Below are 27,926 nucleotides of genomic sequence, written 5' to 3'. Positions count from 1 at the left end.
TACAGTTACTGCTTTTAGAAAAAAAAGTTTCTAAAGATTGTTTGATTCCCTCTATTGAGAAACCAATATCGGAAATCCTATATTTGTCTACTATTGTGTAAATAACTCTGAAGTAGATACTTTATGTCTTTTGTTTGTGATATAGATAATGTCTTTCTTTTATTTATAATATAGATAATCGAGAGATGAAGGGCCTTTTTGACAAGTTTCTCATTCCCTTTGCTGATGTCACTGATTCTGAGGATAGGAAAGATAAGGATCCTGTTTCCCATTATCCTAAATTTGAGGAGAATCAAAATAAAGAGAATCAGCTACAAAAAGATAAGAAAAAAGAGAATGAACCACGACTGCAAATGGCACTTGAAGAAACCCATAAAAATATTGATACCATTCCTCATAATGAAGAGAATGCAGGTAAAATTTAACTTTATTTAAGTAGAGTAAATTTTCCATTTGCGACATTATTTTGTGTAATGGGTAAGGTAACAATCTTTTCATTCATTATTTTTGACAAATTTTAAAGTAGCATATATTTTTAACAACATAAGGATGAATTTGGCATCAAAATTCCAACAGCAAGCTTTTCCTTAATTCACTTAGTAGAAGTGACAAATTGAAAATTATAATTATAGTTGTTGCTTAGGTGCACTGTCATTGCCTTGAACCTGGAGATCAAGTTTTGTGCTTTTGGTGTATGTTTTTACTCACTATGGAAGGCTGAACATTTTATGCCAGCCCTTTGTGTACTCCCAGAGAGACAAGAAGACCAAGAGAAAGAGGCAGTAGAATGTTTCAAAGCAATTGATATCTTTCTTTTCCAGTCAAGATCTACTGCATCTTTCTCTTGAAGGCATGAGAAATGCCAGCTTGCAAATATTGTAGGGGCTCATTATCTGGGGAAAGAATTATCTTGTTATTTTTTGCATTATTTAAAAAAATGATTCCTGGCCCTACCCAGGAATCGGACAAAGTAGACCAATAGAACAACGGTACCCCGTTCCATTCACTAAGTTATAAATCCTACTTGGTTGTTAAGTTTTGTTTTTAAAAAAATGAATTCTGCTCTTGTAGGCCATTGTGAGTAAAGAAGATTTGTTTAAACTAGGAATTACTTCCAAAGCTTGTCTGAACTTTTTTCAGGTAGCTGTATATTATTAAGCATGTAGCAAATGTGATATTATGTATCTTAATTTTGCAGAATCCCTCTGACTATAAACAAATACTTTATTAGCATTAGTGGTACGTACTTTGGTTGTAAGTCTTCAGTGATTGAAATGCTACATAGTGATTGAAATTTACTTGTTTATTTGTTTCCTCTTAATTATTTTCAAATTTAGTTCTGGTCTTCATTATCAGTTCTTAAATGTCAGTGCTTGAATTGTAGTTATTATTTTTGCTTTGCTCTTGATTTTTAGAAGACAAAATGCCAAAGTTGGGTGTAGGCCTACAACTTGATTGGATGACATTAGAAGATTTTCAGAAACATCTGGATGGAAATGATGATTTGCATATTCCACCAAAAATAATATCCAATAGTGAGTAGTATATATTATATTATCTATTTTTATATTAAATAGAGGAAACAAAGCTATTTTCAGAATGAATATAGGAGGTATAAATACACATTTATTAACACAGTGTGTTGATAATTATGTTCCTTTGACTTTTTTGCTTATAATGAAATCCTAAAAGTTTTAGGTGAAGACTTACCAAATGCTTACAAATTGGGAGTCTGGACAATTAACACGAGGGCTAGACGGCTAAGAAGTTTGTTAGTGCTGTTCAGGAAGGTTTAATCTGAATTGGCAAGGAAAGGGGATTCTGAGTAGTTCTTCAGATGAAGAGGTACATGTATCTAGAGAATAGTTAGTAAATCAAATAAGCATTAAGGGAATTCAAAACTAAGTTGTATCTATTTGAATGTAAAGAGTATTTTAAAGTAAAAAAGTTGCAGTTAAACTTGGGTGTATGGAATTCTTGCCATCACTGAGACATAGGTGAAGGATTGGCGGGACTGACCACTCAATATCCCAGAGCATAGAACTTTCAGGCAAGTTGGAAGGAAGCTTTGCACTGTTTGTAAGATTGCATTTCTTCAGTACTGAGAGAGAATATCCTAAAAGGGTGTTCAAACAAGACCATATAGCAAGAGATTAGAAACAAAAAGGGCGTATTACAGACCTCCCAATAGTCAACAGGAGTTAGAGGAACAAATATGAAAGCAGATATTGGAGTGATGCAAGAACAATAGGGTTATCATACTGGGGAATTAACTTACCCAAATATTAACTGGATTGCCACAGTGTTAAAGGCTCAGAGGTGGTGGATTTTTAGAGGTATGTCAGGGGAGCTTTTAGATGCAGTATGTAGATGAGACCAACAAGGGAAGAATTACTGGACGTCATCTTAGTCATGTGGAGGGAATGTCATTGGGGGATCATTTTAGAGATTCATCATAACTGTATATTTTAAGGTGGTTATGGAAAAGGATAGGGATGCCCCAATGATAAATGGTTTAAATGGGAGGAATTTGTAAGAGATTGCAGATGCTGGAAACGGGAGCAATAAACAATCCAGAGAAAGAACTTGATTGCTATGCAGCTTCTGTAGAGGGAAATAAACAGTTGATGTACTGGATAGAGATGCTTAATCTAAGCTGAAAGATGGAGGAGTGATAGCCAATATAAAGAGGTGAAAGAAAGGGTTGCAACAAGAGCTGGTAAGCACAAATGGATCTAGTTGAGGAGTAGTAATAAACAGGTAGGAGAGATGAATGAACATGGTGACAGAAGCTGGGAGGTGAAAGGTGAATGCAACAGAGTGCTACTGGCAGTGGTTCTGATTGGAAAGGAAGGTGGAGTGTAAAACCAAATAAAAGTTGGGTGGGCAGATGGGAACAGTAGGAAAGGGGACCCAGTGGGAGGAGTGTGTGCGTGATTGGTAGGTAGAGTAGGTGGAAGAAGGTAAAGAAGCAAGGTGAAGGGGAGCTGGAGGCATGGAATTGTGGGGTGGGATTGGAGCAAATGGGTAGATCAGTTCTACCAAAGTGCATGACTGTATACCTCCCAGCACTATTTCATCTGCAACACACATCAAAGTTGCTGAATGCAGCAGGCCAGGCAGCATCTCTAGGAAGAGGTACAGTCGACGTTTCAGGCCAAGACCCTTCGTCAGGACTAACTGAAGGAAGAGTTAGTAAGAGATTTGAAAGAGGGAATGGGAGATCCAAAATGATAGGAGAAGACAGGAGGGGGAGGGATGGAGCCAAGAGCTGGACACGTGATTGGCAAAGGGGATATGAGAGGATCATGGACAGGAGGTCCTGGGAGAAAGACGGAGGGGGGGGGGGACCCAGAGGATGGGCAAGAGGTATAGTCAGAGGGACAGAGGGAGAAAAAGGAGAGTGAGAGAAAGAATGTGTGTATAAAAATAAATAACAGATGGGGTACGAGGGAGAGGTGGGGCATTAGCGGAAGTTAGAGAAGTCAATGTTCATGTCATCAGGTTGGAGGCTACCCAGACGGAATATAAGGTGTTGTTCCTCCAACCTGAGTGTGGCTTCATCTTTACAGTGGAGGAGGCCGTGGATAGACATGTCAGAATGGGAATGGGATGTGGAATTAAAATGTGTGGCCACTGGGAGATCCTGCTTTCTCTGGCGGACAGAGCATAGGTGTTCAGCAGAGCGGTCTCCCAGTCTGCGTGGGGTCTCGCCAATATATAGAAGGCCACATCAGGAGCACCGGACGCAGTATATCACCCCAGCTGACTCACAGGTGAAGTGTCGCCTCACCTGGAAGGACTGTTTGGGGCCCTGAATGGTGGTAAGGGAGGAAGTGTAAGGACATGTGTAGCACTTGTTCCGCTTACAAGGATAAGTGCCAGGAGAGAGATCAGTGGGGAGGGATGGGGGGGACGAATGGACAAGGGAGTTGTGTAGGGAGCGATCCCTGCGGAAAGCGGGGGGTGGGAGGGCGGGAGGAGGGAAAGCTGTGCTTAGTGGTGGGATCCCGTTGGAGGTGGCGGAAGTTACGGAGAATAATATGTTGGACCCGGAGGCTGGTGGGGTGGCAAGTGAGGACCAGGGGAACCCTATTCCTAGTGGGTTGGCGGGAGGATGGAGTGAGAGCAGATGCGCATGAAATAGGGGAGATGTGTTTTGAGCAGAGTTGATGGTGGAGGAAGGGAAGCCCCTTTCTTTAAAAAAGGAGGACATCTCCCTCATCCTGGAATGAAAAGCCTCATCCTGAGAGCAGATGCAGCGGAGACGGAGGAATTGAGAGAAGGGGATGGCATTTTTGCAAGAGACAGGGTGAGAAGAGGAATAGTCCAGATAGCTGTGAGAGTCAGTAGGCTTATAGTAGATATCAGTGGATAAGCTGTCTCCAGAGATAGAGACAGAAAGATCTAGAAAGGGGAGGGAGGTGTCAGAAATGGACCAGGTAAACTTGAGGGCAGGGTGAAAGTTGGAGGCAAAAGTTGGAGTTCCGGGTCCAACATATTATTCTTCGTAACTTCTGCTACCTCCAATGGGATCCCACCACTAAGCACATCTTTCCCTCCCCCCCCCCCCCCCCCGCTTTCCGCAGGGATCGCTCCCTACGCGACTCCCTTGTCCATTCGTCCCCCCCATCCCTCCCCACTGAGCTCCCTCCTGGCACTTATCCTTGTAAGCGGAACAAGTGCTACACATGCCCTTACACTTCCTCCCTTACCACCATTCAGGGCCCCAGACAGTCCTTCCAGGTGAGGCGACACTTCACCTGTGAGTCGGCTGGGGTGATATACTGCGTCCGGTGCTCCTGATGTGGCCTTCTATATATTGGCGAGACCCCACGCAGACTGGGAAACTGCTTTGCTGAACACCTACGCTCTGTCCGCCAGAGAAAGCAGGATCTCCCAGTGGCCACACATTTTAATTCCACATCCCATTCCCATTCTGACATGTCTAGCCACGGCCTCCTCTACTGTAAAGATGAAGCCACACTCAGGTTGGAGGAACAACACCTTATATTCCGTCTGGGTAGCCTCCAACATGATGGCACGAACATTGACTTCTCTAACTTCTGCTAATGCCCCCCCTCCCCCTTGTACCCCATCCGTTATTTATTTTTATACATACATTCTTTCTCTCACTCTCCTTTTTCTCCCTCTGCCCCTCTGACTATATCCCTTGCCCATCCTCTGGGTAACCCCCCCCCCCCCCCCCGTCATTCTCCCTGGACCTCCTGTCCCATGATCCTCTTATATTCCCTTTGCCAATCACCTGCCAGCTCTTGGCTCCATCCCTCCCCCTCCTGTCTTCTCCTATCATTTTGTATCTCCCCCTCCCCCTCCCACTTTCAAATCCCTTACTAACTCTTCCTTCAGTTAGTCCTGACGAAGGGTCTCAGCCTGAAACGTCAACTGTACCTCTTCCTAGAGATGCTGCCTGGCCTGCTGCGTTCACCAGCAACTTTGATGTGTGTTGCTTGAGTTTCCAGCTTCTGCAGAATTCCTGTTGTTTACTATTTCATCTGCCACTTTTTTGCCCATTCTCCTAACCTTAAGTCCTTTTGTAGCCTCTATACTTCCCCACAACTACCTGCCCTCCACCTACCTTCATATCGTCTGCAAACTTTACAACAAAGCCATCAATTCCATCATTCAATCATTGACATATCAGGTAAAAAGAATCTGTCCCAACACAAACCCCTGTGGAACACCACAAGTCACTGTCAGCCAGCCAGAAAAGGCTCCCATTATTCCCATTCATTGCCTCCTGCCAGTCAGCCACTGCTTTATCCATGCTAGAATCTTTCCTGTGATACCATGGGCTTGTAGCTTGTTCAGCAGCCTCATGTGGCACCTTGTCAAAGGCCTTCCAAGTACACAACATCAACTAATTCTCTTGTCTATCCTGCTTATTTCTTCAAAAAGTTCCAATAGATTTGTCAGGCAAGATTTTTCCTTGAGGAAACCATGCTGTCTATGGCCTGTTTTATAATGTGCCTTCAGCTACCCTGATACCTCAACCTTAATAATTGACTCCAACATCTTCCCAGCCACTGAGGTCAGACTAACTGGCCTATAGTTTCCTTTCTTTTGCCTCTCCTCCTCCTTGAAGAGTGGAGTGACATTTTGCAATTTTTCAGTCTTCTAGAACCATTGGAGAATCTAGTGGTTCTTGAAATATTATTAACAATGCCTCCACGATCTCGTCAGTCATCTCTTTTTGAATTCTGGGGTGTACACCATCTGGTCCAGGTGAGTTATCTACTTTCAGACCTTTCAGTTTCTCTCTAGTTATGGTAACTTAACACACTTCATGACCCCGAGACCTGGAACTTCCACTATACTGTTAGTGTCTTCCACAGTGAAGACTGTTGTAAAATATTTATTCAGTTTGTCCACCATTTCATTGTCCCCCATTACTACCTCACCAACATAGTTTTCCAGCGGTCTGATATCCACTCTCGTCTCTCCTTTACACTTTATGTATCTGAAGAGACTTTTGGTATCATCTTTAATATTATTGGCTAGCTTACTTTCTTATTCCGTATTTAGCTTAATGACTTATTTAGTTGCCTTCTGTTGGTATTTGAAAGCATCCCAATCCTCTAACTTTCCACTAATGTTCTATTATACGCCCTCTCTTTGGCTTTTATGTTGATTTTGACTTCCTGTTAGCCACAGTTGTGTCATCTTTTCTGTAGAATACTACTTCTTTGGGATGTGTCTATCCTGTGCCTTCCAAATTGCTTCCAGAAATTCCAGCCATTGCTGCTCCACCATCATCCCTGCCAGTGTTCTTTTCCAATCAATTCTGGCCAACTCCCCTCTCATGCCTCTAATTCCCTTTACTCCACTGTAATACTGATTCATCTGTCTTTAGGTTCTCAAATTTCAAGGTGAATTTGATCGTATTATGATCACTTACCCCTAAGGGTTCTTTTACCTTGAACTCTAATCAGTTCTGGTTCATTGCACAACACCCAATCCAGAATAGCTGATCCTCTAATGGGCTCAATGAGGGGCTCTAAATAATATTAATGGATACTTTATTGATCCTGAGTCAGATATTCTTTCATTTACAGCAGCAACATTCAAAAACACAGACTTAACTATAAAATAACAATAATAATATATACAATAATCATTTACCAATGTGCAATAATAATGTACAAAATAATGAAACATAGACCATTGTACTAAGATGTGTGTTCTCCTGTCGCACAGAGTTGAACTGTTGTATATGCTTATTGTATATGGGAGGAAAGATTTTCTGTGATGATCCTTGTGACAGCGGAGCTGAATGAGTCCGTTTGAAAGGGTGCTTCACTATTTATTCAGTAGGTTAAGGAGAGGATGTGCCAGATTGTCCACAATGGATAACAGTTTGTTTAGTGATCTCCACTCCATCACTAACTCAAAAAGAGTCTGGGTTGTAACCAAGGATGGATCCAGCCTTTTTGATGAGTTTATATTTAGTCACTGATGTTGCTCCCCCAACATAAAGCTGCAAAAAGAAGACTGCACTCGCTACAACAGACTGATAAAAAAATCTCCACCATCCTGCTGTACATATTGAAGGATCTCAGTTTCCTTAGAAAATAGTCTGCTCATCCCCTTTGTATAAACAGCTTTGGTGTTGGTTTTCCAGTCTGTTGTCGAAGTGAGTACCCAAGTATTTGTACTCTGCCACCACCACAAGTGCTTTTCCCAGAATGTATACAGTACTTGTCACAGTCCTCTTCCTCCTAAAATCAATCACCATCTTCCTGGTTTTGACCACATTCAGGAGCAGGAGGTTCCTCCCGCATCACTCCACAAACTTGTCCACCAGTCCTCTGTACAATGACTCTTGCCCATCTCTGATATACCCAACCACCGCAGAGTCCTCAGAGAATTTCTGCAAGTGACAAGACTCAGATTTGTATTGAAGGTCTGAGGTGTACAATGTGAACAGAAACGGAGATAGGACAGTCTCCAATGCCACTCACCAATATCTCAAGACAGAGAAATACCCTGTGTTCAAACTGGGGTCCATCTGTCAGGTAGTCAGTAATCCAGGAGATAGTGGATTTGTCTATGCCCATTGTTTGCAGCTTCTCGCTTAGAAGTGGTGGTTGGATTGTATTGAAGACATTAGAGAAATGAAAAAATGTGATTCTCACAATGCCGCCAGCATCTAGGTGGGAGTGAGCTCTCTGCAACAGGTAGATGAGGCCACCATTCACTCCCACGTGAGGTTGGTAGGCAAACTGTAGAGGGTCCAATGAAGATCTCACCTGCAGTCCAAGGTAAATCAGGACCAGCCTCTCCAGCACCACCTTTACGTGAAATGTGAGGGCAATTGGTCTGTAGTGATTAAGTTCAATGGAGTTGCCTTCTTGGGTACAGGAGCCAAGCAGGAAATCTTCCCTAGCACCAGTATCTTTTCCTGACTCAGACTCGGATTGTAAGGGTGCTGTAAAATATCAGACAGCTGGCTCGCACAGGCCTTCAATACCCTGGGACTGATAACCATCCAGACCAGCAGCCTTGCCTTAATCTCTCCAGCTGACTCTTAAACCTGACCTGCAGTCAAGAGTCATGCAGGGGAAGTGATCATCCCCATGGAGGCAGGATACTCCAGAGTTGGGGGGGTTTGGAACAGGAGCACTCACCAGAGGAGGGAGGGGTGGAGGGAGAAGCACTCTAGAAATTCCCCGTCCTGGAATCAAGCACCAACCTGATTTTCCCAAGCTACCTACATATTGAAGTCCCCAGTGGACTATTGTAACATTGCCCTTTTGGTATGCATTTTCTATCTCTCGTTGTAATTTGTAGGTCACATTGTTACTACTGTTTTTGGGGGGTGGGGTGGGGAGCGGGTCTGTATACAACTCCCATCAGGATCTTTTTACCCTTGCAGTTCCTTAGCTCTATCCACAATGATTCAATACCTTCCAACCCTTTATCACCTCTTTCTTATGATTTCATTACAGTTTTTTTTAAACCAACAGAGCAACATCACCTCCTCTGTCTTCCTGCCTGCCCTCTATATAAAGTGTATCCTTGGACGTTAAGCTCCCAGCTATAATCTTTCAGCCATGATTCAGTGATGCCTACAACTTCATGCCTGCCAATCTGCAACTGTGCTGCAAGTTCATCTACCTTATTCTGCATACTGGGCACATTCAAATATAACACCTTCAGTTCCTGTACTCACCCCTTTTTTGATTTTGTCCGCCTTTACATTGCAACTCATCTTGTTGACTGCAAATTTTCCCTGTCAACAACCTCTCTTTGCTACATTTGTAAACCAGCTCTCATCTTCAGCACTATTACCTACCTTTCCTACAACACTTGTTGCAATAAAATATACACAGCTCAGCACGCAAGTTGCACCATGCTCAACCTTTTGTTTCCTAATTTTGTCTTAAGGTCTTACCAACATCGGCCTCCACAACCTCTTCACTAACTGTTCTAACACTCTGCTTCTATCCCCTGCAATTCTAGTTTAAAACCCACTGTGAAGCATTAACAAACCTTCCTGCTAGGATATTAGTAAGTATTAATTAATAAGTTTGTGGATCACATGGAGATTGGAAGAGTTCTCCATGGTTTTAAAGGTTATTTTAGGTGATAGAACGATTGAGTGTACTGGTGAAATGGACTGCAAAATGGCAGTTTAATCTAGACAAATGAGATGTTTGGAGGTACTAATGAGGCTAGGACATGCATCAAGAATGGTGGAGCCTTAGGGAATGATGAGGAACTGACAGCATTTAGGAAATGTCCAGATGACTACTTGAATCACTTGGGCTTAGAGACTATGCACCAAGTGATAAGAGGCAAAGGGTGCCCACTGCTTGCTGTGCAAGTTGATATTTGGCCACTATAAATTGCTCCAAGTAGCAAAATCTTAGGGGAGAATAAATAGCAATTATTGTATGATTAGAATATATGGTTGGTTGATGGTGGTATGGATTAGGTGATCTTATTTCCATGTTATGTGACTATCAACTCTAAATATTAACGCTGACAATGCAAAAGCCATTATCATTTGAGGATTTATGAAGTTAAATTAATGAACTACAAAATGTTTTCTTCTTGCCATTGTCTTTTACAAAGAGTGCATCAAGTAAAGCCATGCAAACTATTATACTGCACACTAAGAATGCTGTGGCTTGATTAGTGATTAGCATCTCTTGGCATTGGTTTATTATTGTTCACATGTATTGAAATAAAGTGAAAAGCCTTCCTTGCATACTTTTTATATACATCAGATCATTACACAGTGCATTGAGGTAGAACAAGGTAAAATAACAATAAGAGATAAGTGTAACTGTACAGAGAAAATGCAGAGCAGGTAAACAAGGTACTAGATCATGAGGTAAATTGGACTCTTGACCTCACAATTTATCAGGAAATTAGGGAACTATTATAACAGCAGGACAGAAGTTGAATCTTGAGCTTGGTAGTACATGCTTTCATTTCAGCCTTTCATATCTTCTGCCTTTTGGAAAATGATGGGATAAAGAAAAGCTTAAAATCTTATCAAAACATAATGCAGACTCTTTAAATTTTCATTTATACTTCCTTTAGTCTGATTACAGGCAAGCAGTCTGGATAGTGTATTGCTATTACATAATACTACAAGTTCAAACAATGATTGAATACAATTTATAAATGTCCTTTTAGATGGGATTCACAATTGAGATTGGTGGTTAGCTCAGATCTTGTTTAGTTGTATGTAAACAGTTTGAAGTTTTTGAGAGTTTAAATAAATATATAAACATGTTACATTTAAAAATATATTTGTAAATAGGCTAAATAAGTTGATTAATTATTTAAACTATATTACCAATTTAGGCTCTTACAACTAATTCAAGTGACTGGCACTAACTTAAGAATATACCAGAAGCCTTTGACAAATAAGAGAAAATCTGCAGATGCTGGAAATCCAAGCAACACACACAAAATGCTGGAGGAACTGACTAGGCCAGGCAGCATGTGAGGAAAAGAGTACTGTCAGTGTTTCGGGCCAAGGCCCTTTTAAATATCGACTGTACTCTTTTTTCCATAGATGTGAAGTGGAGAGAGTGTTTGTAAATCTGGCAGGAGCAAGGATGTTGGGAATAGTGAGGGTGGAAGAGTGTGGGACAGATGGCAGAAAAGTGGTAGGATGGGGTGATTGGTGCAGGTGCAGACACACCCAGCCCAGAGACACCAGGCAAGGTAATTTGATTTCAGACGATTGGTTTATTGATCATTACCGAATGTCTCTGGTGCTTCCTGTTCTCTCCCTTCCCCTTTTTCCAACTCTGATTCCCATCTCCTTGCCCCCTTCCCACCCTCCGTCCACAATAGAGACACATAAGTATCACGTTTGTCGTCAGTTTTTTTCTACGGCAGTACATAAAATTACTACAGTACTGTAAAGGTCTTGAGCACCTTAACTATATACAGTGAAACCCCGATTTTACGTGCCCCGATTTAACGTGAATTCGGATATAACGTGATGAGTCATTGGACTCCATATCCATGTCAATCCATACTCCCCCTTCTCCAGCCTTGTATCCCTTTTGCTAATCAACTTCCCAACACTTGGCTTCCTCCCCGATAATGAAGAGCCTCCACCCCCAGCCCCAAAAGTGTCTGAAGCCATTGAACACCTCGAGGCTAGCCTCCGTTGGCTGGAGACCCAGGAGGTGGACCACATAAAAAACCTCCAACTCAGAAGCATTCTAGATTTCGCTCGCAGCCAGCAACATGCTGCGTTCAAGCAAGGAACACTTGATCACTTTTTTAAGAAATAAACTGTAAATGATGATTGCTAATATTCTTGAATGTTTTTATTTGTTGTTTTGTGTATTAAAAAGCTTTACTAAAAATTAATTTGTTTTAATTTTTACAGTAACAACCCTGATTTAGCGCGACCCCGCTTTTTTTCACGATGACATTTTATGGACCCAAATGATCGCGTTATAACGGGGTTTCACTGTATATGTACCCAAGACTTTTACACAGTACTGAAAACTATGTTTAATGACTAACTTCAATGCAAACATGACCATTGTAAATTATTGGAAGACTGATTTTAAAAAGGCCTTCAGACAAGTGCTGCAAATTATGCACAACTTTTCTAAAGTATCAATTTATAATTAGTTTTGATGGTTAAAAATTTTAACACATTAAGTTGGTAATATGAGAATGCTAGTAAGTTTCTACTGCAAAATAAATGTTACTTTCATAAACTTGTAGGTGTTTTGCGTGATGCAGTGAGAAATGGAAACTACCTGACAGTAAAACTTGCTCTAAATTCAAGAGAAGAATATAATCTGGATCAAGAGGTACTTAAGCAGAGATGATATTTTAATCCTCATTCCATTTCTCACATGCTTTTCTCTCCTCATCTTCCTTGAACTGATTAGCTTTTGCTATGGTTGATTGCGTCATACATGGGAATTTGGCTTCCCTTGAGTGTCTAGTTGGGTATCTTGCCCTGATTTCATTCTAAGCATTCACTTGCAGCCACTGTTAGCCCCATTATCTTCTCCCCATCCATGAAATCATCCAGTAATCCATCCTTAGCACCACATTTCACAATAATTTGCTGTCTTTTTTGTGAATTTGCCTGAAACATTTTAACTTGTGTGCTGGTGATACCCAGCTTCACTTCAAAGCCAACTTAATACCTTTTGGTATTGTCAAATTTTTGTTAGTCCAAAAATTTCTTTATGGATAAGCTGAATTTTCCCTGCAACTGACCTCATCCCCTATTCTTATTCTTCCGTCTGCTTGAACTAGACTTACAGTAATGTTGACCAAAAACCAAGTTAGAAGAGGTGTATCCTTCCTATCCCAAGGACTTTATACTGTAATATCACTTGCCTCTGCCTTTATCTGATAGTTTACTCCTAATTAATGCATTGCTCTACTGGCTAATTTCTGCTCTTCCACCTGCCTGCCAGAAACTTGCCTGAAATTATGCTCCTTGAATCCTAACCAAAGCATAGTCATCTATCTATCCATTATTTTAGTAGTCTACACTGGCTGCTAATTCAATGCTTCAATTCAAAAGCCCTCTCCAACTTTGTGGATCTCTTCTTTGCCTCATTCTTTTTCTGCAACTTCTCCCTTGAACTTTCATAAAATTGTGTTACTTGACAGTGGGTAAGTCATGAATCTTTTCATGCCTATTGCACCCCCAACCACTCTCCCATGTAATTTCTTATCCTGCTCTACAACAATGAATTATTTCAAAGACAGTGTTACTTTAAGTATTGCTAACTTTGTGTCAGTTCAGCAAAATGTACTAAAAAGTCATATTTGATTTTTTTACTTTTCTCTAGTTGAGGAGAAAATAGCAGCTAGCATAACACAATACAGCCCAGCGACCCAGGTTCAATTCCACAGCTGTCTGTAAGGAGTTTGTATGTCTCCCTGTGACACCATGGGTTTCCTCCAGGTGCTCTAGTTTAGTTCCATATTTCAAAGACCTGCGGGTTAGTAGGTTAAATGATTGCATGGGTGTAATGGGGAAGCACAGGCTTGTTGAGCTAGAAGGGCCTGTACCGTGCTGTATTTCTAAATAGATTGTGGAAAATTCATCAAGAATTTGCTAATACCCTGTGTCCTGAATGGCAGGAATGAACATTCTTATTAGTTGATAAGTCTGCGTTTGGAATTTAAAATTTTATCATAATGTTTCTGTTATAGGACCCTAGTGGAATGAATCTAGTCATGTTTGCAGCTGCTGGAGGACAGGATGATATCCTCAGATTACTCATCAAGAAGGGTGCAAAGATCAGTTCTCGACAAAAAAACGGTACCACTGCACTGATGCATGCTGCTGAGAAGGTTTGTTTGCAATTGAAGTTAGTTATTTGTGCTATGATTAATGCCACTAAGCATAGTAAAATTGGTCTAGAATTAAGAGATCTGTGGCTGCAGATAAAGCTATATTTGATCAAATACTTAAAAAAGAGTCTGACATCATTTTTGGAATATGGGAGCATTGATTGTCTAACAGTTAATTGCCCTTGAAGTGTTGGTAAGCCATCTTGAACTATTGTAGTCCTTTTTGGTGAAGGAGTTCCTGTAACACTGTTAGGTTGAGTGTTGCTGTATCTACACAGCAAAACACAACAAGGATGAAAAAATGGTGTTCTTTCATCCTTCTTGAAAGAATTTTGTGTTAGGATGAGATGTGATCTGAAGTAAAATCTGTATTTGGTGATGTTTGCATGACTTTTTTTGTCTTGAGGGTAAGGAGAGAATGATAAGTGTATTTGTTGGCGGAGCCAAGGCAGGTAACAGCCATATGTCAAGAGTTGACACACTTTTTTGGTTTCCCCTCTCGCTGTGAAAGGGTGACACTTCTCTGTCCCCTTTATTGAGAGAGTCTGTGGTACTGTATGTTGAATTGTTGGGTGAATGATTAGTTTTTGTTGTACTGCAGATCATGGTCTTCAGGGCTTTGCTTGCTTGGTGGGTGAAGAGTGCTGATGAGTGCTTTTTTTTTGGAGAGAGGGTCAGGGTCATTTGCTGCTGCTTGTGTGTGAATGGGAAGCTTTGGGTTCTAATGTTTTTACTACCACTCATTCTTTGTGGCATTCTGTTCTTGTGGATGTCTGCAAAGAACAAGAATTTCAGGTTGTATACATTCTCTGATATCAAATGAAATTATTGAGCTGTTTTCAGAATGTGATAGTGCTTAATGCTTAGTGTGGATGAATTGCTAATTTCGGACAAAGTTTTTCTTTCTGGACGTTAGTTTTCGTAGTTGTAGGTAACATCATTTGTAGATTTTGTTTTGTTTGATATTAAGGGGTAATGAAAAACATTTCTCTTGCCTTGGGTACTGAGTATCTTTAATGCATTAAGATGTTGAGGCTAAAATTTAAAATGCTATTGTGTTGTTTTATAAAAGATATTAATCCATATTGTTTAGAAAATAAATCCAGAGTGGTATTTCTATTTTCCTTGTCTTGAAGGTGTATGATTCCATGAACAACAGCAAACAACTAACAATCCATGTGAGCTCAGACTGCACTAACACTGAGTAGTTGCCTGTGGCAGGTGTTGTAGATGAGGACCAAATAATCCAATGCCAATGTATTTAGTGATCTTGTGGGAATCACAGACTATTGACTATGAAATTATGGGTGGCTTTGCCTTTCCTCGTTCTCTTTTCAATTTTCACCTCTTGTATAACAAAAAGCTCTTGAGCACTGTGACCCATCAAATAACTCCAGAAATTATGGGAATCAATTTACGATTATTTATTCTTGTGATGCAGTTTTGCTAGTATACTTTAACTTATACAGGTCCACAATCCTTGGGGCAAGTTGCACTTCGGAATTCAGAATTTTTCGGATTTCAGACCCACTCCCCCCACCCCCGATACCAAAAAACACGTGTGCTCAAGTCCCTTGTTTAACCTGGCTCAGTGCGGTGGACTTTAGGACCCAGCAGCGCACCAAACCTACGCATATCCTCCCGTATACTTTAAGTCATTTCTAGATTACTTGTAATACCTAATACAATGTAAATGCTATGTAAATAATTGTTATATTGTATTGTTTAGGGAATAATGACAAGAAGAAATTCTATTCCAACAAAAACATTCAATAAAACATAACAATATACAGCTTCAAATGAACGGAATCAAACACATGGTAAATTACTTATTGGAATAAATGTAGAACGTCACTGTCACCATAAAACTTCAGTAACTTGTCTTTGTTTATTTAAATCATATACAGTGGTAGTTCCGACACTATTTTCTTCAGTAAGACGCTGCACAGACACACCACGATCAAGCTTCTGCAATAACTCCACTTTCTGCGTTATTGATAGAGAAGATTCCATCTCTTTTTCTCATTGTTACCCATAGGGGTAACTGCAGCTCTTTTTGACATTTTCACAGTGAAATTAAACACAAAATATCAGCAAACAGCAAATGCACATGTAACCAGTACGAGTGCCGAGCCACAACTGACGTCTGGCGGGCTCTGCTAGTGCTGCCATATCACACCTGAGTGACGTCAGCTGTTGGCGAAAAAAAACTTTGGTTTTCGGAGCTTTTTGGATTTCAGAATTTCGGATAAAGGAATGTGCACCTGTACTTATTACAGTATTCCTTTTCTAAGACGAGCAGTGAATGCACTTGACAGTAGTGCCCTGGAATTTCCTCATGCTTTCTGTCATTGTATCACTAATATAGTGGAAGTGTTGGCAGAAACTTCATTTTACTGCCCTGGCAGAGTATCTTAAAATACAGTAAAATCAATACAATAGAATATAATACATCAGTCTTGTCCAAAATTAAATGTTGTTATAACTTAAGATTTAGTACAATTTCTTCATTAACTACTGGAGCACAGTATCAAATCACTTATCACTAGTGTATTTAACATTTTTTTCCCCACTTTCAGAATTATCTGACAACAGTTGCTATTCTTCTGGAAGCAGGTTCCCAAGTTAATGCTCAACAGATCAGTGGAGAAACTGCATTAATGAAGGTATGTTTTTTTTTCTCCCCAAAAACACAATACTCAGCAGTTTTAAAAAAAAAAAATTTCTAATTTCAGCAGTCTGACCCAAACTGATTTGAAAAGAGATGAGGAAAAAGAGAGTAGAGGATTTCTTTAATGAGAGTAGCTTTGGAAATGTCTTATAGACCAAGCACATTCCATCGAAATTGGTAGATTGGGCTGGGAAAAGGTGAAGTGTAAAATGTAGCAGTAGATTTTAGCCCTCAATGTTTTGCTGAGCTAATTAGGCCAATGGTATCTAATTAAACTACGTGGTCCATTTCCCTCTATTCTCTGCATATTCATGTGACCATCCAAGAGCCTCTTAAGCACATCTGTTATATTACAGGTACCCATAGCTGTTTTTTTTTTTTGTTAAATTGCTCTGCCCATCTTTTTGAGCTTCTCCTTCTCATCTTAAATCCATGCCCTTCGGTATTAAACATTTCAGCACTGGAGAAAGACACTGGCTGCCTACTCTTATCTGCACGTCTCATAATTTTATAAACTTCTATCTGGTCCAGCCTTATTCACCACTCCAGAGAAAACAAGCTTAGTTTGTCCAAGCTCTCCTTGTGCCACCTGCTATCTAATCCATGTAGCTTTGTGATAAACCAGAGCCAAATGAATAGAGTAGGATTCAGATTCTACTGTAATTCCATCTATGTTTGGAGTTGATATCACTGTGGTGGACCATACCTCAAATAACAACTAGAGAGCTTAGTAACACGGTGTCATGACAACAATCTTTCAATCAGTATAAGCAAAAAAACATTGGTCATTGACTTCAAGAATGGGTGTAATGCATATGCTTTTCTCCTTATCAATGGCGACGAGTTCAAATGCTGAGCGCTTTTGGTTCTTAAGAGTCAACATCACCAGTAACATGTCGAGGTCCAACCCCACTGATGTCACACCCAAGAAAGCTCACCAATGCCTCCTCTTCCTCCAGAGGCTAAAGAAATTTGGCATCTTGCCTTTGACCCTCGCCAATTTCTATTTATTTAATCGATGTGCCACAGAAAGCATCCTATCTAGAATCATTGTGGCTTGATATAGTACCTGTTCTGTGCATGACCTCAAACTGCAGAGAGGTGTGGACATAGCTCCGCACATCCTGGAAATCAACCTCTGTATTTCCCACTGTCTCAGTAAAATGGCCACCATATTTCAAAAATTTTTGCAACATATGTCGGTGATATTAAACCTGATTCTTAGCAATAATGCAAGACCCTACCTTTTCCAGACATTCTCTCCTCCCGTCTCCCATCAGGCAAAGAAAGCACATAACCACCATGCTGAAAGACAGCTTCTACCGCACTGTTAATACTATTGAATCGTTCCCTAGTACAATAAGATGGAATCTTGACCACACAGTCTACCTCATTATGATCTTGCATATTGTTTACGTGGATTGAACTTTCTCTACAGTTATTGCACTTTATTCTGCATTCTTTTATTGTTTTACTGCGCACTCTCAATGCTCTGTAATAAATTGATCTGTATGAGAACAATGCAAGACAAGCTGTTCAACTGTATCTCAGTACATGTGACAATAGTAAACCAATGCCAGCCTCGTCTGTACCCTATCTAAAGCTTCCACATCTTTGCTATTATGTGGTGACTGTTACTGAATGCATCTTTCCAGATGCGGCCTAAATAAAGTTCTATAGAGCAGCAATATAACTTCTTGACTTTCAAACTCACTGCCTAGATTACTAGAAGCAAGCAAGCTATATGTCATCTTTATTGCTTCATCAGCTGGTGCAGCTACTTTCAGGGAGCTCTGGACTTTGACCCAAGATCCTTCTATACATCAGTGTCATTAAGGGTGCTGATATTTATGTGTACTTTTCCTTGCAATTCACCTCCCAAATGGCAATAACCTCAACCTTGCCTGGATTAAACTCTTATTTCACTGCAATTCTGAGGGAAGTTGTAGATGTGGTGTAGACACGGGACAGTGTATGAACAATGAATATTTGTATAAGGGCATTAGATCCCAAGATGTTTCAAGGACAAACTAATGATCTTGATGCCTACAACAGGAATTCTGCAGATGCTGGAAATTCAAACAACACACATCAAAGTTGCTGATGAACGCAGCAGGCCAGGCAGCATCTGTAGGAAGAGGTGCAGTCGACGTTCAAATTCCCTTACTCACTCTTCCTTCAGTTAGTCCTGACGAAGGGTCTCGGCCTGAAACGTCGACTGCACCTCTTCCTACAGATGCTGCCTGGCCTGCTGCATTCACCAGCAACTTTGATGTGTGTTTCTTGATGCCTAGTAGCCTCTTGCATAGATCAGTGTTTTTTGGTTATGAAGATTGATTTTTAAAAAAGTTTTAACAAGTGATTAAGGAGATGTAGGAGAACATGGATATAGAAGAATCATAAGACTTGAAAATTTTGAGACTGACATAAGACAAAGGAAGAGTAAAAGTGCAGGAAGGCAGAGGTGGGGGAAAATGGGCTGAGAATGAAGATGGAGCAAGTCAGAAAAGTAATTGAAGGTGTTGGAAAGATTTGTAAATGAGTGTACTAAATTAGACACGGGGAATAGAGTTGGTGAAGAACATGGTGAGAGGCTAAAATTCAGTTGAATGATTCGTGTAACATGGAGGCTGTTTGACAGCTGATACTGGTGGTGCTTGGGAGGCTGGTAAGGAGGTTATTGACAAGGTTGTGCTGTATTGATGTAAAAACGTCTGTTGACTGATGTTTTGGATTTGAAACTTACCTGTTTCCCGATAGGACCCTGAATTTAAGCACCTTTTCTTTAATTTGGAAATTATATCAGGGCAGAAAACCCGATTTGGTGGTAAGGTGGTTGTGTGCCTGTGTTATTTGTAATATTTATACTGTAAAATTAATAGAAATTATGAAAATCTGGTTATTTGGTGGGACTGGATTTTGTGCATTTACATGCTTCAAGAGGGCAACAGATAAACAAGGAATAGGAGAAAACCCAGTAGGGGTGAAAGAAGACAACTGAAGCAGTGTTAGTTGCATTGGACAAAGCAAGGATGAAAAGTACATTGATGCTCTGCTTTGTTAGGAGCTTGTGGTATGCCAGCAAAGACTCTTAATTAAAAAGCAATTCTATAGATATACAGTGAAGAGCATTTTGACTGCTTATATCAGAGCCAGGTGTGGAGCTTCCAATGCACAGGATCATAAGAGGTTGCACCAGGTTATATATTCAGCCAGCTACATCACCATTGAGGATATCTTCAAGAGGTGGTGCCTCAAGAAGGTAGCATCCCTCATTAAGGGCTCTCACCATCTGCAACACACTCTCTTCAGGTTTCTGCTATCAGGGAGGTGGTACAGGAGCATGAAAAACTACATAATCCATGAACTTTATTATTCATTTTCTTTGTGAGATTTATTTATGTACAATATTTTTATCTTTTGCACTGTGGTGCTGCCAAACATCAGATTTCATGTCATATAAGTCGGTAACAATCTGATTCTGTTTCTTCTTTGCAGGCTTGTAAGAGAGGAAATTCTGACATAGTAAGACTTCTTCTAGAATATGGTGCTGATTGTGGGATCCTTTCTAAACATCAGAACAGTGCCCTATACTATGCTAAGCAGAGCAATAACATACTGGTCTATGACCTGCTAAAGAATCATGTGGAAACGTAAGTTAATCATCAGGACTACATTCAGTTACTATTTAAAATGGTTTAAGTTGGCAATGACAAAAACAGGTCAAATATCCATTTTTGTAATCCAGACAAACTGGTAAATGGATTATATGCAACTTTTGATTTTGGGAGTCAAAGTGCACCAATTATTCAACCAGTTTATCTAGTTGAATTTGCATTTGGAAGGTACTTGCTCTTCAACATTTAAAGTACAGAGCTCCTGGAGGGTTTCTGGAAAAGATCACTTCAGAACATTTCACTAGAATTGATCAAGATGACAGTCCCCAGCATCGAGCCTTGAAAGTACAGTCTCCACTCACTTGTTCACAAATATTTCTAAACTTACAGTAGATAGAAAGGTAACACTTAGAGGAATTGTCCAGTATCCATTTTTTATAATTAGCCATAGTCATAAGGCCTGCTGAAACTAATTGAATTTACAGTATCTGTAGCAATGATGAAACTGATCAGATCTGTTAGTCATTCATTAATATGTTCGTGCCATTGAGTGTGTGCTGATCCCTGATAATCCAATAGCCTAGTTCTGCTAAAGATGATTTACCACCAGCTACCCCTCATAGCTGCTCTATTGAACTCTTAATGGCTTCATCTATTCACTTTGACCTCTGCTTAGTTCGCCTCTTTCTTTCCACTTTACCAAGCATGTTTATCATCTCCCTTCCAGGACATGCTCATGTATCAGTTTCTGCTTTAGTATTGTGCTTTTAAGGAAGCAAAGTCTTTATTTGATTCAGGACTAAGTGGTTTGCTTTTTCATGTTCATAGTTTTTAAGTAATCCCTGGCACCACATTTCAAATGAATCAACTCTTGTTTTGTAAAGTCCAGGTTTAACATTTATCCTGTGTGATTGTGAAAGCCAATGTCTTTGCTATAATTTTAAATTGACATTATTTTTCCTTGTATTGACCATCTTATTTCTTCAATGCTTCCTTGTTTCTCACTCTCTCCACGTGGCCACCGCCTACTTTGAATTCTTAGTTTTTCAAATGATTTTTCAGTAACGCAGGGGTCCCCGACTGTTTTTGCACTGCGGACCGGTTTCATATTGACAATATTCTTGTGGACTGGCCGATCGGGGGTGGGGGTAGGGTTGCCAACGAACAAGAGTAGCAGTCAAATATGTTGAGCTTACCCCGAGAAAGACTACAATGGCTATGAAGCCTTGCACGGGCACCAGTGCACATGCGTGATTCGTGCATGAATGTACGTGCCGATTTTTTTTTCTACAAATCATCTTTGGCAATTCTGTTCGGGGGGTGGGGGGGATGTTAATCATGACCGGAATATAGGTGATAAGTGGCTAATACACTCAATTTCGTTTCTAAAAGGGTTTATCTAATGAATTTAATATTAAACACACCGCATATTTTCCTTGCATGAATATAGCAATAAGTCAATTATCAGGGGAGGACAGGGGAGCTTGAAGTAAGTGTTGAACGAACTTCCAGTAGAAGTGGTAGAGGCAGGTTCAATATTGTCATTTAAAGAAAAATTGGATAGGTATATGGACAGGAAAGGAATGGAGGGTTATGGGCTGAGTACAGGTCGGTGGGACTAGGTGAGAGTAGCGTTTGGCACGGACTAGCAGGGCAGAGATGTTCTGTTTCCGTGCTGTAATTGTTATATGGTTATATAAGTCAATAGCATCATAACATTTTAAGTAACGTTTGGATATTAAACACACAGCACATATTTTCCCTGTATGAACATATAAAGTCATTGCAACACACCAATATCGCTGAATCAGTGGGAGCCCTGGGCTTGTTTTCCTGCAACGAGACGCTCCGATCGAAGGGTGACGGGAGACAGCAATACTCGAAGGGGGTTCCTTATGTCCAGTCTATTCCGCAATTTGGTTTTCGTTGCATTCATTGCAGAAATATGTTGGAAATGGAAGCAACGTTTTCAGTGCTTTCCTGGCTATCTCAGGATATTTAACCTTGACTTTGATCCAGAATGCCGGCAGAGATGTTATGTCAAACATACTTTTCAGCCCACCGTCATTTGCAAGCTTGAAGAGTTAATCATCTTCCCGCGTTGACATGGATGATGCGCGGGTAATGACCTCGCATGCGTAATGGCTCAACAGTGGGCATGACAAGGAATGATGAAAGGTGCAGCTGACTCCTATCGCCAAATCCTATCCTTTCCTCGCGGCCCGGTGGTTGGGAACCGCTGCAGTAACAGACATCTCTTGTCAACCTGCATAAAAAGATTTTATAAATTCCTTTCATTTCAGCCAAAATGGTGTAATCAGTATACTTTATTTTAATTTCTCAGTTTGATTTCTGACATGGCATCCTTGCACAATACAATAGAGAGATAGAAACTTTTCATAATAAATATGTTTGAAGATTTTGGAATGTAAGATTTGTTTTATATTAAAAAAATAGTAGTTTCCTCAGTTTGGAAAATCTCTCACTGTGTATGATTTATTTTTCTGACCAGCATATCCAGAGTGATAGATGAGACAATTAGAGATTATTTTGAAGCACGTCTGTCATTGCTGGAACCTGTGTTTCCTGTAGCTTGTCACAGACTTTGTGAAGGCCCAGATTTTGCTTTGGACTTCAACTACAAACCTCAGTACAGTTCTGGTGAAGGTATGTCAATCTTCTGTGAGTATTTTTTCCTAAAGACATGGGTTTTGGAAAGACACCAAGTAGCGCTCAGCAAAAAGATTGCTTTTAGTTCTGTCTTATTCGATGGCAGAGCAGCCTTAAGGAGCTCAATGGCCCTTGATTTTAAATCTGTAATATTAAGGTTGTTACTGATTTTAAAACTGGCCTGATCAGGCAAAATCCTTCATACAGCTGATCGGACAAGGGATAATCTTGAATAGAAAATAATTTTTATAGTCATGATCATGTAGCACAGAAACGGGTCCTTTGGTCTGCCATATCAAGCATTATATTTGTCTAAACTAGTCCTATTTACCCACGTTTGGTCTGTAGTCATCTGTGCCTTAGAGACTGAAGTTCTTGTCTAGATGCTTCCTCAATCTGATGAGAGCATCTCCCTCAATAATCACCTTAGGCAGCAGGTTCCAGATATCAACCACTGTGTGTGGAAAAATATTTGCTCTTCAGATCCCTTCTAAACCTCTTATCTCTCACCTTGCAAGTAAGCACAAAAATGAGCACTTTAGCCCAACTGGTCTATTCCAATCAAGATGCCCCATCCAAACAACATCCTTGTAAACCTTTTCTGTACTCTTTCCAGTTTAATAACATCCCTCCTATAGGAGGGTGAACAAAACTGAACACAATACTGCAAGTGTGCCCTCACCAGTTATACCATGACCTTCTAACTTTTCAGATTTTGGTAGTAAAAATAAAAGTCGGACTCTTTTCTAAACGGGGAGAAAATCCAAAAATCTGGGATGCAAAGGGATTTGGGAGTCCTTGTGCAGAACACCCTAAAGATTAACTTGCAGGTTAAGTCAGTGGTGAGGAAGGCAAATGCAATATTAGCATTCATTTTAAGAGATTTAGAATACAAGAGCAAGGATGTGACGCTGAGGCCTTATAAGGCACTGGTGAGGCCTCACCTTGAGTATTGTGAACAGTTTTGGGCTCCTCATCTAGGAAAAGTTGTGCTGGCTTTGGAGAGGGTCCAGAGGCAGTTTACAAGGATGATTCCAGGAATGAAAGAGTTATACGAGGAACGTTTGATGGCTCTGGCTCTGCACTCACTGGAATTTAGAAGGATGAGGGGGGATCTCATTGAAACCTTTAGAATGTTGAAAGGCCTAGACAGAGTAGATGTAGATAGGACGCTTCCCATGGTGGGAGAGTCTAGGACAAGAGGACACAGCCTTGGGTTAGAGGGGCGTCCACTCATGGGATCAAAGGTTACGGAGAGAAGGCCGGGAAATGGGGTTGAGGAGGAGGAAAAAAAGGATCAGCCATGATTGACTGATGGAGCATTCTTGATGGGCCAAATGGCCTAATTCTGCTCCTATGTCTTGTGGTCTTATCATGGTAGATCACTCTTTAATTTATAGGCTATTAAATTCCCATTGGCAGAATGAATATAAAGAAGCGAAGAGCATGTGCTACAAGCTTTGATCCTCCTATGTGGTGATTTAAGATTGAAGTCTGCCACGAACCTTTGTGGCCCATCAGGCTGGTGTTTATGCCAGTTTCCATGTGGTATTAAATTTACTCTGACCATTAATTTTTTAAAAAGTAATTATAAGCTTCTGAGGGGGACAGAAAAAGAGTTGTTGAAGTGTTTCCATTAATGTGAGAGTGGTATGAAGAGTTTGTCATTTGCAGGTATTGTGGCTAGCATAATGCTATTACAGTGCCAGCGACCTGGGTTCAATTCAACCACTATCTGTAAGGACTCTGTACGTTCTCCTGGAGACCATGATGGGTTCCTTGGGGTGCTCTTGGTTTCTTCCCATATTCTGAAGACATGCAGGTTAATTGGTCATATGGGAATAATTTGGTGGCATGCTGTCATTAAGCCAGAAGGGTCTGTTACCATATCTATCTCCAAATAAAAACTGAGGTGCCCAGTTTCAGAGATTTGTTGAATCTCTGCCTCAGAGGGGGAAGCTAGGTAACTGGAGACAAGTAGAGAAGGGGGGTGTGTTTTTGAAGAAAATATAAGGCTATGGAATTGGCATAAAAGATCCTAGTCTCAGCGATCAATTGGAGGGAAAGCAAGAATAAACTTGTAATTATTTGACAAATTAGGCAACCCAATCACAGCTGATTATTACCTGGGTCAGAATCCTCAAAAGCCAACACCTTGGAGGGATTTGGGGATTGATAGGAGCGTTGAGTTTGTCAGTAATATTGTTGACCTGTAAATGAAATTTTGAAGATCAATTAGTAAGTTACCATAGCAATTAACCTGTCAAAGGCAATTACCTGTTAACTTAGTATCTAAAAGGACTTAAACTTTTGAACACTTTTAAATATTTCCCATACCAAAGAAAATATTTCTTGATGTTTAACAAGGGAAACTTTTAAAAACAAAATCCTTCATTACATCTGCTATGGTATCTGGTCATTTTTTCCCATTTCCTCAGCTTTACACATTGATGCTTCCTTTTAATGTTAAGTCTTGGGGTCTTTAAATGCTGGGGTTTAGTGTCTTTTTGTAAAGAGTATATATATATATATATATATATAGAAATATATTTTGGAACAGATTGTTTTTTTGCCAGGTGCTGTTCAATAAATTTTAATCTTTAGATGGCAGTATTTGAGTTTATTTGACTTGGAGATGTATGCTTTTGGGAATAATGGACAAACTGCATTTGGAGAACAGTCATAGAGACGGTACTGGTATTGCTTCACCTTTGCCTGTGTGCAAGTTCAACTAATCAAACACTGTTTCTCTTCAGGAACTGGGATTCTACTCTTCATCTTTCATGCCAATTTTTTTAGCCATGACCATATAGTGGCTAAACTCTGTGGATCATGCAGCGTTCAGGCTGTTATTCTAAATGATAAATTTCAGCTTCCCGTATTCTTGGTAAGTATTTCAATCTGCATTTTCAACCCAATGGACCATAAGAACATTGAGGCTGTCACCTGGGTCAAAAATTTGTTGTAGAAAAAGCACAAATTGTGGCTGATCCACAGTACCATTTTAGTTGAAAATCTATCTTGTGATGTTGCATACAGGTGGATTATGAATTCAAATGGTTGTTCTTGCTGTCAAAAAAAAGTTGCTGTAAGTAACATCGTCAACAATTAAGGATTAAAGTCTGTCATGAGCCTTGTGGCCATCAGGCCGGTGCTTATGCCGGTTTCCGTGGCGTGAAGCGACTGAGAGTGCAAGACTCACTCTCCTCCCCCCCCCCCCCCCAATAGAACGCCAGTCTATCATGAGGTTAACCCCCAGCATTTTTGCCGGTACCCATTCTCAGCTGGGTAGACTAGAGCACCGTGAGGTTATGTGCCTTGCTCAAGGAAACACATGCTGTTCTGGCCAAGGCTTGAACCCATGACTTTCAGATCGCTAGTCCAAAACCCTAACCACGTGCCACACATCGGCAACAATGGATCGATATTTTTGAAATATCAGATGGGCAGTAATAAGTCATATTTCAATGTATGTTTCAAAGGGTCATTGTAAGTAGTAAATTACATCTTTGAAGTATGTCTCATGGATTAGTTAGAGCCTATGCCACCCTCCCCTCACTATATTGTGTATCAGTTGATAAGAATATGTCTGACTTTGGAATGTTTAGGCCATCATACTGGTAGATATTTCCTTGGAGGAAGTTTCATGCATTTTTATGCATTTTTAACTCAATTAATTTGGAGGTGGGATAGTCTTTAACCTGAATTGATAAAATTATGAATCTGATCCAATGAACAATTCAAAAGAGGAAGCTATACAAACTTGTTCTGAGAAACTGAAACAATAAGCAGATCGAGGATAAACTTTATTCGGCATATACATTCACAAGTATTAGGAATTTGCTATAGTGCATTGGCACAACATGCAACAAAATTAAGGAGAAGAAACTTTTGGATGGCACACAGTTTTTGTTTTAAGAACCCTATAGCACTTGCAGAAAGGAGCTTTTGGGAAAGGCAATTTGCTGTGTGGGGTGTCCGCAATGATTTTCCCCAGTCTGTTTGCCCTGGATCCACACAAATCCTGCAGTGATGGTAGACTCAGACAACGATCTTTTCTGGTGACCTGACAGTTCACTGTAGTGTTTGTATATTGTGAGAGGATACTGCATCAGACAGTGACTGATCAACGACTGCTGTAAGGATATGGCAGTGTAGAATTATGCCAGTAATTTTTGAGAAGATGGAATTTTTAACAACTGCTGCAAGAAGTACATCCCCTATCAAACTTCTGTTAATATAGGAAATGTGGTTCTCTCACAAGGTCCTGTAAAATAATGATGCCCAGGAACCTGAATGTTGAAACAGTGCTAAATGTCGAGTTGTTGATGAGTGTGGAGAGGAGACACACACTTCTCATGAAGTTGATTTGCATCTCCAGTTTTAAGGGCATTCAGCTCCAACTTGTTGTCATGCATCAGGACACTAGCTTGTTTACGTCCTGGTGGTACTTGGATTCATCACTTCTGGCGACAGTGGAACAAAGAATATTCCATAAATCCAGTAAAGACGGTCCCTAGCTCTGACCCACACAGCCCAATAGTAAAGTGTTTTCTTTGATTTGTTTCATGTCCTTCAATTAAATTACCAAGTATTAAAAAGAATTTGCCAGATGGAAAAGAGCAGGAGAGGGGGAAAATGAGGCTCAGTCCATTTCAAGGAGGAAGGAGGCTGTCATGGAAGAGCAGTAAGTGCAGAGGAACTATATAACCAGAATAAAAAGAATTGAATGCCCCTTGTTTCATTTAGCCACTTGTCTTTTTTGGATTTTTGAAGAGTATAAATGAAGAAGCTTGGTTGTGATGGATTTTTGATTCTGCTCAGGTGGTTTTAAATGAAATGTATATACTTATAATCATAAGTTTAAAAGTCCAGTGTTACAATTTTTTCTGATATATCAGAATTTTGATCGGTTTTGAAATTAATTACACTTTTGTTGATTTTTCCAGGATAGTCATTTTATTTATTCCTTCAGTCCTGTGCCTGGCAGTAATAAATTATTTATTAGACTTGCTGATGCTCCTACTGCCAAGGTAGGTATACTTTGATATGTTAAGATAGTTAAGTGATTTATAATTGTTTGGAAATGGTTCTGTCACAATTATAGCCAGCTATAGAGAAGCCATTTTAGTTCCAAC

The 27,926-nt window shown here is 40.2% G+C and overlaps 2 protein-coding genes across 3 annotated transcripts in view; one reads left to right on the top strand and one right to left on the bottom strand.

The window, feature by feature from the left end:
- Nucleotides 1-27,926, top strand: part of mphosph8 (M-phase phosphoprotein 8) — a 68,694-nt gene that overhangs the window by 37,927 nt on the left and 2,841 nt on the right. Inside the window, exons 5-13 of the mRNA XM_072263079.1 lie at nt 175-414; nt 1,416-1,535; nt 12,232-12,320; nt 13,690-13,830; nt 16,410-16,496; nt 20,000-20,154; nt 22,631-22,785; nt 25,545-25,675; nt 27,738-27,821. Coding sequence (XP_072119180.1) covers nt 175-414; nt 1,416-1,535; nt 12,232-12,320; nt 13,690-13,830; nt 16,410-16,496; nt 20,000-20,154; nt 22,631-22,785; nt 25,545-25,675; nt 27,738-27,821 — 1,202 coding nt within the window. The remainder of the gene's footprint in view (nt 1-174; nt 415-1,415; nt 1,536-12,231; nt 12,321-13,689; nt 13,831-16,409; nt 16,497-19,999; nt 20,155-22,630; nt 22,786-25,544; nt 25,676-27,737; nt 27,822-27,926) is intronic.
- Nucleotides 18,766-27,926, bottom strand: part of LOC140200173 (paraspeckle component 1-like) — a 125,329-nt gene continuing 116,168 nt past the window's right edge. For both annotated transcript variants that reach the window (XM_072263081.1, XM_072263086.1), the window contains 2 exons: nt 24,915-24,998; nt 18,766-22,384 (listed from right to left, as the gene is read on the bottom strand). The gene's annotated coding sequence lies outside the window, so the exon portion shown is untranslated. The remainder of the gene's footprint in view (nt 22,385-24,914; nt 24,999-27,926) is intronic.

The sequence above is a fragment of the Mobula birostris genome, chromosome 7, assembly GCF_030028105.1.
Source record: "Mobula birostris isolate sMobBir1 chromosome 7, sMobBir1.hap1, whole genome shotgun sequence".
NCBI lineage: Eukaryota > Metazoa > Chordata > Chondrichthyes > Myliobatiformes > Myliobatidae > Mobula > Mobula birostris.
Note: the sequence above shows the minus strand (reverse complement) of the source record. Positions and strands in the feature narration are given on the sequence as shown.